This window comes from Mirounga angustirostris, unplaced genomic scaffold (assembly GCF_029215605.1).
Source record: "Mirounga angustirostris isolate CCGP_5_RB_7025 unplaced genomic scaffold, mMirAng1.0.hap1 SCAF_1, whole genome shotgun sequence".
In the NCBI taxonomy this organism is placed as follows: domain Eukaryota; kingdom Metazoa; phylum Chordata; class Mammalia; order Carnivora; family Phocidae; genus Mirounga; species Mirounga angustirostris.
In genome coordinates this window covers 64,182,872-64,198,544 of record NW_026991709.1, presented here as the reverse complement: position 1 = coordinate 64,198,544, position 15,673 = coordinate 64,182,872, and the positions used below count along the sequence as shown (strand labels likewise).

Sequence of the window (15,673 nt, the reverse complement as noted above, 5' to 3'; positions counted from 1 at the left end):
GCATAATGATGCCTGCGACCTCTTTTTTCCCTGGAGAAGCAATTCCACTTTTCCCAGATGCACTTCAAGAAGGGGGAACCATCTCTCCCAGTGCATCCCAGGGGATCCTCAGAGCATGCTGTCTGCTCTCAGGCTCTCTGCCCTACTTCTCCACAGGAGCACTGCAGCACCTACCGGGCTCCACACTGGCCACAGCACAGGACTCTAAAACTCCAGTCTTTGAGTTCTGTTGATTGTAAAAACTCACAATAATCAGCCCTCCCGTTTTCCCAGTCAATGGCTTTGAGGAAATGTTTTCCTTGTGTGATCCCCTGTGCAACGCCCCCATCTTGCCTCTCTCCATGATCAGGGCTCCCTCTCCTCTGCAGCACCCACCATCCTTTTCTCCCCATCATATCTCCACACCTCCAACTTTCCATGATGTGGCCTTTTCTCTCCCTCTGGTTGTGCAGTTTGTTCTGTCAGTACCCAGATTCCTTGGGTGTTCAGAACATTTAATATTTATCTAGCTGTGGGCGCCTGGGTGGCTCAGTTGGTTAAGCGACTGCCTTCAGCTCAGGTCATGATCCTGGAGTCCCTGGATCGAGTCCCGCATCGGGCTCCCTGCTTGGCAGCGAGCCTGCTTCTTCCTCTGACCCTCACCCCTCTCATGTGCTCTCTCTCTCTCTCTCATTCTGTCTCAAATAAATAAATTAAAAAAATCTAAAAAAAAAAAAATATTTATCTAGCTGTGTTCAAGGGATGAGGTAAGCCTAGGGTCCTCCTACTACTCTGCCATCTTTGCTCGAAAAACCAGAAGTTTTTAATTTTAATAAAGTACAGATTATCCATCTTTTCTTTAAAGGATTGTACCTTTGGTGTTACAGCTAAAAAGTCATTGCCATACCCAAGGCCATCTAGATTTTTTTCTTGTTATCTTCTAAAAGTTTTACAGTTTTACATTCTACACTGAGATCTGTGATCCATTTTGAATTAATTTTTGTGAAGGGTGTAAGGTCTGTGTCTGGATTCTTTTTATTTTTTATTTTTTGCATGTAAATGTCCAGTTGTCCTAGCACCATTTGTTGAAAAGACTATCTTTGCTCCATTGTATTGCCTTTATTCTTCCTGTCAAAGATTAGTTGATTATATTTATGTGGGCCTACTTCTGGGCTCCCTATTCTGTTTCACTGATCTGTCTATTCTTTCCCCAATACCACTCTGTCTTGATTACTACAGATTAATAGTAGGTATAGAAGTCAGATAGTGTCAGTCCTGAACTTTGTTCTTCTCCTTCAATATTGTGTTGGCTATTGTCAACACATATTGACTATTCATATAAGCTCTAGAATCAGTTTGTTGATATCCATAAAATAACTTGCAGGGATTTTGATTGAGATTACATTAAATCGATAGATCAAGTTGTGAAGACTTGACATCTTGATAATATTGAGTCTTCTCATCCAGGAACATGGAATATCTCTCCATTTATTTAGTTCTTCTTCTTTCTTCAAGATTTCTTTCATCAAAGTTTTATAGTTTTCCTCTTATAGATCTTGTATATATATACCTTATTGGATTTATACGTAAATATTTCATTTTTTATGGTGATGTAAATGGTACTGTATTTTTAATTTTAAATCCCACTTGTTCATTGCTGGTATATAGGAAAGCAATGGACTTTTGTATATTAACCTTGTATCCTATAGCCTTACTACAATCACTTATTGGTTCTAGTTTTTTTAGTCCTTTTTTGTCCGTGATTATCTACATAGATAAACATAGCATCTGCTAACAAAGACAGATTTCTTCCTTCCCAGTCCTTATAACTTTTATTTCCTTTTCTTGTCTTCTTGCATTAGCTAGGACTTCTATGATGTTGAAAAGGAGGGGTGAGAGGGGACATCTTTGCCTTTTTCCTGATCTTAGTGGAAAAGCTTTGAGTTTCTCATTATTAAGTATGCTGCAGGTTTTTTGTACATGTTCTTTATCAAGTTGGGGAAGTTTCCTTCTATTCCTAGTTTACTCAGAGTTTTTATCATGAATAAAACATGGATGTTGTAAAATAGTTTTTCTGCCTTTATTAACATGATCATGTGATTATTCTTGTTTAGCCTGTGATATGATGGATTACACTAATTGATTTCCAAATGCTGAACCAGCTTTGCACCAGCCTGGTCATGGTGTATAACTTTTTATACACTGTTGGATTTGATTTGCTAATATTCTGCTGAGGATTTTTGTGCCTATGTTCATTGGTCTGCCATTTTCTTTTAATGTTTTGTCTGATTTTGGTTTTAGAATAATGCTGGCCTCATAAAGTTAGAAAGTATCCCCTCTTCTTCTATTATCTAAAAGAGATTGTAGAGAATGGTATCATTTCTTCCTTAAAAGTTTGGTAGAATTCACCAGTAGACCCATCTGAGTCTGGTGCTTTATGTTTTAGAAGGTTATTAATTATTGATTTAATTTCTTTAATAGATATGGGTCTATTCACATTGTCTCTTCCTTTTGTGTGAGTTATGACAAATTGTATCTTTCAAGCATTTCCTTTTTAAAAGAAAAAGATTTTATCAGAGAGAGAGAGCAGAGTGAGAAAGAGAGCATGAGTGGGGCGGGGTAGGGGCAGAGGGAGAGGGAGAAGCAGGCTCCCCGATGAGGAGGGAGCCTGGGCTTGATCCTGGGATCACGAATCAAACCGAAGGCAGACACTTAACTGACTGAGTCACCCAGGTGCCCCTCAAGTAATTAGTCTTTTCATCTAGGTTATCAAATTTGCAGGCATTGTTATTCATAGTATTCCTTTATGTTTTTAATGTCAATAGAATCTGTAGTGATATCCTTTCTTTCATTTCTGATATTAGAAAGTAGTGTCCTCTCTCTTTTTTTTTTTTTTCCAGTTATCCTGGCTAGAGGTTTCAATTTTAGTGATCTTGTTGAAGAACCAGCTCTGGGTTTCATTGATTTTTTTCTATTGATTTTCTTCATCAATTCCATTGATTTATGCTCTGATTTTTATTATTTCCTTTTTTTTGCTTGCTTTGGATTTAATTTACTCTTCTTTTTCTAGTTTCCTAAGGTGAAAACCTAGATGATTGGTTTTAGTTCTTCTTTTCTAATACATGAATTCAATGCTATAAATTTCCCTCTAAGCACTGCTTTCAATGTACCCCACAAATTCTAAAAAACTGTACTGTCACTTTCATGAAGTTCAAAATATTTTTTCATTTCTGTGGAGATTTCTTCTTTCTCCCTCGTGTCATTTAGAAATGTATCATTTAATCTCTACATATTCAGGAATTCTCTATTATCCTTCTGTTATTAATTTCTAGTTTAGTTCCATTGTGGTCTGAGAGCAGACACTGTATGATTTCTATTCTTTCACATTTGTTAAATTGTGTTTTATGGCCCAGAATGTACTCTATCATGGTGAATCTTCCATGTGAACTTGAGAAGAATATGTATTCTGCAGTTGTTGGATGAAGTAGTCTGTAGATATCAATTATATCCAGTTGACTGATGGTGTTCTTGAGTTCAACTAGAGCCTTACTGATTTGCTGCCTGCTAGATGTGTCCATTTCTACGGGAAGGGTATTAAAGTCTCCAACTATAATGGATTCATCCATTTCTCTTTGTAATTCTATTAGTTTTTGCCTTATGTAGTTTGATATTGTTAGGTGCATACACATGAAATAATGTATGTCTTTTTGGAGAACTGAGCCTTTTATCATTGTGTAATGCCTCTCTTTATCCCTGATAATCTTCCTTGCTTTGAAGTCTGCTCTGTTTGAAATTAGTATAACTCCTGCAGCTTTCTTTTAATTAGTGCTGGCATAATGTATTTTTCTCTACCCATTTACTTTTAATCTATAGGTGTCTCAGGGCACCTGACTGGCTCAGTCAATAGAGCATGCAACTCTTAGATCTTGGGGTTGTGAGTTCAAGCCCCACACTGGGCATACAGTATACATTAAAGAAAAAAAAAGGACACATTATGGGGTGCCTGGCTGCTCAGTTGGTGGGCCTTGTGACTCTTGATCTCAGGGTTTTGAGTTCAAGCCCCACACTGGGTGTAGACATTACTTAAAAATAAATTCTTAAAATTCTTAAAATCTATATGTGTCTTTATAATTAAAGTGGGTTTCTTTAAAAAGAGAGAGAACAAAAAATAGACGCTTAACTATAGAGAGCAAACTGATAGTTATTAGAGGGGAGGTAGCTGGGGGAGATGGGTGAAATAGATGTGGGGATTAAACAGTACATTTATCATGCTGAACACTGAGTAATGTATAGAACTGGTTGAATCACTATATTGTACACCTGAAACTAATATAACATTGTATGTTAACTATACTGGAATTAAAATTTAAAAACTTAATAAAAAAATAAAGTGGATTTCTTGACAACATATAGTTGACAACATATACACATCATATAATTAACAAAACAATCCTAATTCTTCCCTTCCATCTCTTTATCATTGCTGTCATTCATTTTACTTAAATATAAGCATACATAAGCATACACACACACACATACACACACACACAGTTGACCTTTGAACACAGGTTTTAACTGCATAGATCCACCTACACATGGATTTTTTTTCATAAATATAGTACAGTACTATAAATGTATTTTCTCTTGTGATTTTAACATTTTTTCTCTATCTTACTTTACTGTAAAAAATATAGTACATAATAAATATACAAAATATGTATGTGTTAATCAACTGTTTATATAATTGGTAAGGCTTCCAGTCAACAGTAGGCTATGAGTAGATAAGTTTTGGGGGAGTCAAAGTTATGCATGGATTTTCTAATATGCGAGGGTCAGTGCCCCAACCCCCATATTTTTGAGTCAACTGTGTATCAACTGCATATATGTTTCCAAATACATTGTTGTTATTATTTTGAACAAACTGTCAACTGTCAGATTAAAAAACACAACTTTTCATTTTATCTTCATTTATTCCATCTTTTCTTTATGCAGATCCAAGTTTCTGACTTTTATTTTCCTTCTCTCTAAAGAACTTCTTTTAACATTTCTTGTAAGGCAGGTCTAGTAGCAACAGATTTCCTCAATTTTTGTTTGAGAAAGTTTTTATTTCTCCTTCACCTTTGAAGGTAATTTCACAGGATACAGAATTCTAGGTTGATTTTTTTTTCTCTCAACACTTCAAATTTTCACTTCTCTCTCTTCTTGCTCACATGATTTCTGAGAAGTCAGAAGTAATTCTCATCTTTGTTCCTCTATAAGTAAGGCATATTTGTCCTCTAGATTCTGTCAAAATTTCTTCTTTATCTTGATTTTCTTTAGTTTGAATATGATATGTCTCAGTGTACTTCTTTTGGCATTTATCCTGCTTGGTGTTCTCTGAGCTTCCTAACTCTGTAGTTTGGTGTCTGACATTAATTTGGGGAAATCCTCAATCATTATTGCTTCAAATATGTCTTCTGTTCCTTTCTCTCTTTCTTCTTCTGGTATTTCCATTACACATTTATTATATCTTTGTAGTTGCCCACAGTTCTTGGATATTCTGTTCTTTTTTTTCAGTCTTTGTGTCTTTATTCTCTTTGCTTTCCAGTTTTATAGCTTTCTATGGTTATATCTTCTAGCTCCAAAATTCTTTCCTAAGCTATGTCCAGCCTACTAATGAGCCCATCAAGGGTATTCTTCATTTCTGTTACAGCATTTTTTATTTCTAGCATTTCTTTTTTTCGTTCTTTAAGATTCCTTTTCTCTGCATACATTGTCTATCTGATCTTGCATGCTATCCACTTTATCCATTAGAGCCCCTTAGCATGTTAATCATAGTTGTTTTAAATTCCTGATCTGATAATTCCAACATAACTGCCATGTCTGGTTCTAATGCTTATGCTGTCTCTTCAAATTGTGTTTTTTGCCTTTCAGTATGCCTTTTGTTTCTTGACTGCTACACATAATGTACTGGGTAAGAAAAACTACTGTAAATAGGCCTTTAGTAATGTGGGGGTTGTGGGGGTGAGGTGAGGGGGGGGGGGGGAAGATAAGTGTTCTATTATCCTATGATTATGTCTCAGTCTTTTGGTGAGCCTATGTATATGGACTGTGAATTTCTTAAGTGTTTCTCAGTTTTTTCTCCCCACCCCCCTCCTAGGTGGGGCAAGATGGCTAGAGGAGGCTAGAGTTGCATATTTTCCTACCCCCAGGTCAGTTAGGCTCTAATAATACCCAGCAGGTTAGGCTCTGGTTAACTAGTTTCTCCTAACGGTTGACCTTGTTAAGAAGAACAGAGTGCTCTGGCATATTCCAAAATGGTTTCCTTTCCACTCCCCCTACGAAGAGCATGAGGGGATTTTTCCCCAAATGCCCTGTGAGAACCTAGTTGAGGTCCTGGAGGTAAATCTCACAAAATTGTGGGAACCCCAATGACTAGGTCCCCCTAGAATTTAATTCTCAGAGCCTCCAGCAATTCATTAATTATTGTTCAGGCTTTCCTACCTGGACTTGGTTTCTGGAGTGGTTTCCACTCATGAATCTCTAGGATTCTGGGAAGCCATGCCTCCTTGTAAACATGCCTCTCTAATCTTAGGGGAGCAGTTTGTCCTGAATTCTCCCCTTTTCTTACAGATCCAAGAAAAGTTGTTGCTTCTTACTTGTTGTTAGGACAGGTGGCAACTGCCAAGCTCCTTACATGTGGAACTAAAATCCACCACTGAACTTTTTAAAAATGTTAACTTTTTATCCTTTTCCCCAAGATGCTTACATGAGTCCAAAGTAAAGACTCCAACAGCTAACCATGAAAAGGGTATGGCTGGAGAAGGCCAGCTGGTCCCCCAGACAATTCTATCCCTGCTAACATAAGGTGGATTATCCTCATTGCTCAGAAATTGAACCCTGCCAGAATCCCAGAGTTGACTTCATTCAGGGATACTGATTAATTCTTTAAAAACTTCTAAGAAAGACAAAGAGTATCTAAGATGCCAACCGTTACAGTTTAATTCTTATAGGGAATCTCCCACGTCACAGTTATTTAGAAAAGAAGAGGCTCAGTGTTCATCGCTGTAGACCTCAGAACTCCCCACAATTAATTAAACAACTTTTAGACCTGATGTAATTATTACCTCCATAGTAGGTGATCCACTAAGCCTGCTTTTAAAGAATTATCAAAGGTATCTATAGGGATCCACCAATCTCATATGTTCTCCTTTTCTCATACAGAGCATTTCACTGAAAACAAGTCTGTAGCTGTCCCCAAGTAAACTGACACCACACAAAGTTGATCTCTCTAGGGGGAGGGCAAGAAATCTATTCTCCATCTATATAAGAGCCAATAGTATCCACGCATAGTCTTAAAAAATCAGAGGAGAGGGGTGCCTGGGTGGCTCAGTCAGGTAAGTGTCTGCCTTTGGCTCAGGTCATGATCTTGGGATCAAGCTCCGTGTCAGGCTCCTTGCTCAGTGGGGAGTCTGCATACGCACCCCCCGCCCCCCGCCATCCTGCTCATGCACTCTCTAATAAATAAATAATCTTCAAAAAAGAATTAAAAAATCAGAGAATCAGGTTCACAACTGGCACTTATCTTGAGGATTACAGACATTTGATAACATATATTCTATTCATAAAATGCTGTATCGTTAGGGTATCCTTTAAAGGCTTGTTTGAAAGTGAAGCCCTATCTAAATTTCTGTTCAGAAATCTGATACCTTAAAAAAGGTTTCGTTTCCTGATCATTTTATTTTTTTCTCTTATACACAAATTAAGTTATACTGACTCAGGAAACAGTATAGCCCTAAAACAAGACTGGAGAACTGCACATTCATCCCAGATTCGGCCCTTGTCCTTTACCTCTCTCTCACCTTGGTCCACCCCTCTGTGGGACAGAAACCATGTTGCATTGATCTTCGTATATTAAATTACCTTGTGTAGATTATGATTATTAAATTATGAACTTCCAGTACTCAAAAACTATTTTATAACTGATTAGTTTTCTTGATAAAATGTTGAAGAGCTGTTCCCAAATAAATGTGCGTTTCAGGGAAGCAAAAGATGATATTTAAAGCATTTTTTAACTTTTATTTTTACCATAACACATAATAAGAAATACATTTTACATCATAATCATTACATATGAAAAAATGTATATATCTACCCAAAACAGAAGTTATTAGCAAAAAGGCAATTTACCCTCAATGTATCTGATGCTTCTGGTTATTTTCTATTTCATTTGCTAAAATACTGTTCATCACCCACTAAAATATGTCATGACTTTCTAATGATTTGTGATCTGGAATTTGAAAAATGTTGATTTACAGAACTTCTGGAAACAAATATGGGAACAAACAATAAATAAAAAACCAGGAAAAAAAGTTGTAAAATAATGGTTACTTACTTGGTTGCTGCAAAAACAACATTAAATGGCATCTGTTGATGAAATGGAAGGAAAGGCCTGGTGGAGAAAGAAGAACACAAACGTGTGGGACTTTTACACTGTGTGCTCTCTGGGCTTTATTACAACTCTCATATTAGTCCCTTAAAATCAGTGAGCTTGAATAACGCATATTGCTAATCCTCAAACCTGGACAAACACAAAATCACTGGAGAGTGGGGAGATTTTTGTTTAAAATGCAAATTACCAAGTCCAGCCCAGGAGATCCAGTAGATTTAAGACAGAGCTAATGAATCTACATTTGTAATAGACATTCCAATGTTTTCCCTGCAGATGGTAAAGAAATCATACTTTCAGAAGTAATGCCTTATACCTGGGCTTCAGCTGGTCATGAGCTCCCAGCAACTTCTCTAGTTCCCTGAGACATTCTGAAATTCTCAGTGATTTAGTTTTAAAAACTACCCCCAGAAAGTCTAGGAATTGAGTATACTGTGTTGAAAATTTAACATTGCTCTAAAAAGTCAGCATTATAAAACTTCTCTAAAGAGGTTGCTCACAAGTAACAACGTGGGTTACAAATTTACTTTCTCAAGGAAGCTTATGTACATATGGCACCAAGACTATTTCTCTAACCACAGAAGACCTATAGGGAGACCCTCATTTTATTTTAATCTGACTATATGATTATCACATGAGTATTGATCACAAATGAAACAAAGTGAAACTTTCGACCATATTGGTTTTGGCAACATTCACAAAAAGACAGTGAATGTTGTCTATTGGCCACTTATAACAATTTCCCATGTACTATACTGTCATGATGTCTCTGCTGTATCTCACTTGATTTGATGACTTCATTTTGTTCTCAAATATACATTCTTATTTACAGCTAGTACCTCTGAAGTTAGGCAGCTTTAGCTGGAATCCCAGATCTGCCACTTGCTTACTTAAGAGACTTCAAGTAATTTATTTTTCCTCTCTTCGTCTCAGCTTCCTTACTGATAAATAGGGAAAATATATCTTATCCTACATTCCTGTTGTAAAAATTGGTTATATAGGGGCACCTCGCTGGCTCACTTGGTAGAGCATGCAACTCTTGATCTCAGGGTTGTGAGCTGGAGCCCCACGTTGGGTGTAGAGATTACTTAAAAATACAATCTAAAAAGAGAATTGATTATATATATAAAGCACTTAAACTGGTACCTGACACATTGCATGCACTCAAAACTGATAGCTGCTATCATTATCATAAAGACATTTTCTAATAATATCAGGGCTCATTTTCATTAGTAATTACTTCTTACCTTTCAAAATATTTATAGCGATTCCTTCCAGTAACTTCAGGATCTTCATAAGCCTCTTTAGCCATCTGAAAAGACTTATCAATTCTAAAATGAAGCAGGAAAACATTATTAAACTCTAACATATTAGTTCCAAATATAATTTCTATTTCATATTTTTATGTCTGTAAAGTGGGAGATGCACAGGGTATCTGAGACTGAGAGCAAAGTCTTCTATAACATGCATCTGACTGACCTATCTCAGACTACATAATAATTACTTTCCCTGAGCAGGAAACCGGGAGCTAACAAGGGGAAGTAAGAGTAAGAAAAGAGTAGATTTATGAAATCTCACATACAAAAATGCACACTTTTAATTAATAGTACATAGGAATAATAGAGTTTTAAGAGATATTTTTATGTCCAGGCTGAAAGGTAGCTTTTTTCTTTTAATTTACTAGGCATGACTTATAAATAATTAAAAGAATAAAGAATTCAAGAGACTTGTCTCTGAAGGTGTTTTGGCTGCAAATCTCCAAATACATATATATATATATTTAGATACTAGCAGAAGTGTATAGTTGCAATTTCTAAGATGGATCAAAGAAACAAATTCAGTCACCTCTACCTCTACCTTTGGTGGCAAATTGTCATTTTATATATATATATATTATATATATATATATTCACTCCAAGCTTCTGAGAATATCTACTAACCCATAAACCCATAACCACTGCCCCTGAATCAGGCTTGTTTTGGCTAGGGGGTTTAAGAGAGAGAATTTGGGGTCAATTGACCTAGGTGTAACATCCCAATTATACTTTTAAAAAATGCAGAATAAAAAATCTTAAGAAGAAAAATGCATTCATTAAAAACATGAGTGGCCCCCGAAGCTACCTGACACTTACATGGCAAGCTGCCCAAGGGCTTCTCTGTGTTTCTCCTCCTGTCCTTTCCATTCCCGGCGGATGAATGGTGGGACAGGGTCTGCGTTGCTCCAATACAGAGAATATCTTGGATAATGGATCAGGTTACTGAACATGCTTCTAAACCTGGGAACTTTTCTCTAAAATTAGGACAGGGAGATAGGGAGGAAAAGGACAAAATTTTACCATCAGATTTTCTAAAGCATTTTGTTATTGTAAATTTTAAATGGTACACAATAGTGTATGTAGCATAGAAAGAAGGGTAATTGTATGTGCATAGAATATCTCTAGAAAGATACCCAAGAAACTGATAACAGTGGATGATTATGAGAAGGGGGATGAGGGTTAGAATTTATTTCATACTGTATATGTTTTTGTACTACTTGAATTCTTTTAACTTAACACAGGCATATATAACTTTTCCCACTGAAATAAATTAGGTTATAATGAGTCCTTTATTCACTATTAGTTAATTAATCTTCACATTGGGCCACAAGTATCAAGATGTCTTATCCCCTAGTAATCATGGCAGAGTAATTTCTGCAGAATATAAAATCCACTGGAGATCTCATGATTAGTCAATCTGATTAGTGTGGTTAGCAAAACTGGATAGTTCAAGTTCATTAGGCTGCCTTAGTGATTGAATTAGACCTACCAGTCTGTTTCGAATCAGGTTAGCTTGGATATTTGCCTGCGTGTGGTCTTTCTCACTTGACACAATAAACAATGGATCTGCAAAATAAACAATAAGGTGGTATAAGGAATGGAATATATCTAGACTGAGAATAATGGCAAAATAATGTAATTTCTTATTTGGAAAAAAAATTACAAGATTTAGATATTGCCTAACTCTACAGTAGCTCATTGCCCTGTTACTCTATCACAAGTGAGAGTCTGTTAGATGCATTTCTCCTCTGTATATTCCAAAGTCAGGTTATAGAATTGCAAGGCAAAAAGTAGGCCTGAGATGTCCTCAAGCACCAGAGCCTAAACACACCGTCTTTTCTCTCCTATGAACAAACAACTTTCTGGGTCTGGGTAGCCCAGGAAATACTCTAAGATGAGAGACCCTGTATATGCTAACTACACCCATTTACAAGTAAAAGAAATAACACATTGGGGGCACTACCTCCCATATTCAGTACAAGGGAAAGATACAAACTCTTAACAACATGTCACCTCAGAATTGATAAACATAGTAGGAAAATGTCATTCTCTAATAATAAATAAATAAAATCAGCTATAATTCACTCCTTAAATTTAGAAGGATGTTGATGATGGGACTAAGTTTTTTCTCCAAAGTTCCACAAAAGATTGCCCTGTTATTATAAGTATGGACTTGTTAGGTATATCTTTAAAGCAATGAAGAATATTTATGATCGATTATACTATCCCTTAAAATTAAACAATATGATATTAAATTCATAAGCAACCTTCAGATAGAGACTTGATTTCCCTAGTAGATATCTCTTGAGAAACAAATACCTTGACCAACTAGTCTAGATGACTTGGCAACATATTTATTCACAGAAATTAATAATTGTTATTGTGATTTATAAGTAATTTAAATTTAATTTAATTTAGATAATGTGAGTCAATTCCTAGAGTCTAATAAGTCCTCAGTTACCCAACAAAAATGATATATTGAATGCAGACATTTAATATTCTCCCAAGGTTGAAAAACTACAAGAGGCTCAGCTCTCTTTCATTCAAGAAAGATTTATTGACAGGTTACTATGTTCAAGGTGCCTGGAACATATCAAGAAAAAGATAAAGATCCCTGACTTCATGAGAGAGAGACAATAAACAACAAAACAAATTAGCATATTATATAATATGTTAGAGGATAGTGTTATTTTAAAAAGTGGGGAAAGAGCAGGTAATGGAGATTGGATTGCAATTTTACACAGGGGAGTCAGGGCAGGCCAGGCCTCATTGAGGGGTGACCTTATTTATTTATTTATTTATTTATTTATTTATTTATTTGACAGAGAGAGAGAGGAGAGAGAAAGAGAGAGAACAAGCAGGGGGAGCAGCAGAGGGAGAGGGAGAAGCAGGCTACCTACTGAGTAGTGAGCCCGACATGGGGCTCGATCCCAGGACCCTGGGATCACGACCTGAGCCAAAGGCAGATGCTTAACCTGACTGAGCCACGCAGGTGCCCCAAGGGGTGACATTTAAGGAGACTTGCAAGTGGGGAGTTAACTATACTGTTATTTGAAAGAAAAGCATTTGAGGCAGAGGAAACAGCTAGAGCAAAGGCCCTAGGATGGCAGCATGCCTGACATGTTTGAAAAACAGCAGAGACCAACAGGATTGAAACAGAGTGAGAGAGGCAAAATATGGTAGATAAAAGGTCAGGCAAGTTACCAGGGGCCTAGATCACATGGGGCTTTGTGGACCACTGAAAAGACTTTGGCTTTTAATCTGAGTGAGGAGGGAAACCATTTCAAGATTTTGAGACAAGATGTGACAAAATCTGACTTACATTTTAAAATGTTCATTGTAGGGGCTCCTGGGTGGCTCAGGCGGTTAAGCATCCGACTCTTGGTTTCAGATCAGGTCATGATCTCAGGCTTGTGGGATTGAGCCCTAAATAGGGCTCTGCACTCAGTGTGGAGTTTGCTTGGGATTCTCTCTCTTTCCTTCTCCCCTCCCTCTCTACCCCTTTACCCCTCTGCCCACTCACTCATGTGCTCTCTCTCTAAAATAAATAAATAAAATCTTTAAAAAAAATAATAAAATGTTCATTGTGGCTGCCCAGTGAAGAACAGACTGCATGGAAACAATGGAAAAGACAGGGAGACCTATTAGGGGGCTCATGCAGTGAACCTAGAGAAGAAATGATGGTGGTGGCAAGAGAAGTGATGAAATGGGGCAGGATTCTAGATATATTTTTAAGGTGGGACCAGAGAGGACTTAATGGATTGGAATGGTGTGTGTCAGAGAGAGAGAGAGATGAGACAATGATGGCTCCAAGATTTTTAGACTTAGCAACTAAAGTATGGGATTGGTATCAATTGACACAGGAAAGCCTGTGGTGGAGCAGGTTTGTAGGGAGAACATGAAAAGCATGCCTTAGGTGTCTCTTATATGTCCAAGTGGAGAAATGAAGTAGGCAATTTGACATAAGAATCTAGAGTTTGGGAGAGAAGTCTGGACCAGTGATATGAATTTGGGAATCATCACCTTTAATATACTCTTCTTTAGCTGCAGCACCCAAATCCACACCTATGATTCAAGTTGAGAAGTGATGGAAACTGGGCTGATTAGGAATGATGAGGCCAGATTTTATGACCTCAAATTACAGGCTCATGAATTTGAAGGCTGAATGAATGCACCTGTTTAAAGGGACAAAGCCTATACCTTCAACATGTCTGATATATTGGGGACAAAGGGAAATTTTGTTAAGATTTTTTATTTATCTATTTGACAGAGAGAGAGAGCATAAGCAGGGAGCGGCAGGCAGAGGGAGAGGGAGAAGCAGAGCCGAAGGCAGATGCTTAACTGACGGAGCCACCCAGGCGTCCCCAATGGGAAATTTCTATTCATACTCTTATTTTAAGTGATTTAAAAGATGTCATTGGGTCTATGGTTCCAACTGTGTTGTTCATCTTAAATGAGTTTAGCCTGCATTTCCCCTAAATCTGAATAATAAATTATAAGCTATTCTCCTCTTCTTCCCATAAGGAGTACAAAGACGTGCTATCCATAGAAACATTCCTGCCATCTAGAGAAGATAATGGCACAATACTGTATGATTTATGACTACACATTCTGCAACATATCTGTTGACAGATAAAATACAGGATGCAACATATCTGTTGACAGATAAAATACAGGATGCCCAGTTAAATTTAAATTTCATATAGGCAATGAATAACTTTTTATATAAATAGATCACAAATATTGCATGGGGCCAAAAATTTATACTAAATATATAAATAAATATACTAAAATATTATTTGTTATTTATTTCAAATTCAAATTTAACTGTGCATCCTGTATTTTTACTTGCTAAATCTGACAACCTAAACAAGATAAAAAACCATAAGGTCTAAGAAATCACGCAGAAGGGCACCATACCTTAGTTCTGACCTTCCCTGTCTTGGTTCTACTTTGTCCTGGCTATACTATGCTTCCTGTCCATTAATAGCTGTGAGACTGCCTGTTTTATTGGAACAATCCAAACTTTATTTGGCCTATTTTGAGTGGGTTTCTGTTCCTTGCAAGGGACATGGAGACATTTAGCATCTCCCTGCAAAAAAGAGAGAGAGAGAAAGGAATACTTTTAAGAATAAAAGAGACAAGAAGCTTGGTAAATTGTTTGCCTGTCTTTCCTGAAGAGGTCTATCCAATTTCCAAATTACCTTTGAAATCAACACGGTGATGTGTTTACAGTTTACTAGACTTATTTTTCAAAATGAAACCAAGAATGGATAAAGAAAACCACTGGCTATAAAATGTAAGCAACCATTACATAGCCCCTATACCAGGAAATGGGTAACCTGTGGATTCCCATCCAAAGATGATCCTGGGAATCTTAGGAGGAGATACCACATGGTTAAAAGCAATGCAAGTTTCAGGTGAAGAGCATGAGACTGATGAGGGCAAAATTAGAAAAAATCATGTTTAACTGATTAAAATTCTTTTAATAGTAAATTCAAAATTCACTAAGCATTTATGAAGTACCTTGCATATGTACCAACACTGGAATAGGTGCTAAGAAGGCTGGAAAACTGTATAAAACAAGTACCTAAAGAACTCAAGAAACTTACGGTCCAGTAAAAGAGACAGAACACAAACGGACAAGCAGGGCATTAAAACAAACTGGGCCTGTCTTTATTGACCCAAAAGAATCCAGTGGACCTAGTTTATAAGCAATGCTTTGATGAGTAACAATAAGTTTTTTTTAAAAAGAGAAAAACTAGAAACAAACGTGAGATAAACTGCTACTCCTTTATCTACAAAGTCAAATTTGGAGTTGCCCGGAGAATGGGGGCGGGAAGGTCATTTTTGTCGGGCACTTTACACAGTTTGAACGTGGGAATGTTGAGTGAATCTCCAAGCCTGCAAATCATTACATACTTTTCTGGATAGCAAAACACCGGAAACA

At 36.9% G+C, this 15,673-nt stretch overlaps 1 protein-coding gene across 8 annotated transcripts in view; it reads right to left on the bottom strand.

Moving 5' to 3' along the window:
- Nucleotides 1-15,673, bottom strand: part of CFAP91 (cilia and flagella associated protein 91) — a 144,009-nt gene that overhangs the window by 110,417 nt on the left and 17,919 nt on the right. For 7 of the 8 annotated variants that reach the window (XM_064594266.1, XM_045902945.3, XM_045902944.3 and 4 more), the window contains exons 2-5: nucleotides 11,213-11,289; nucleotides 10,540-10,697; nucleotides 9,655-9,738; nucleotides 8,354-8,410 (exon numbers count right to left, since the gene is read on the bottom strand). In XM_064594266.1, coding sequence (XP_064450336.1) covers nucleotides 8,354-8,410; nucleotides 9,655-9,738; nucleotides 10,540-10,673 — 275 coding nt within the window. In that variant the 5' untranslated portion in view covers nucleotides 10,674-10,697; nucleotides 11,213-11,289. Of the gene's footprint in view, nucleotides 1-8,353; nucleotides 8,411-9,654; nucleotides 9,739-10,539; nucleotides 10,698-11,212; nucleotides 11,290-13,045; nucleotides 13,196-15,673 lie in introns of those variants that run through there. The other variant, XM_054504222.2, reaches the window with a different exon arrangement.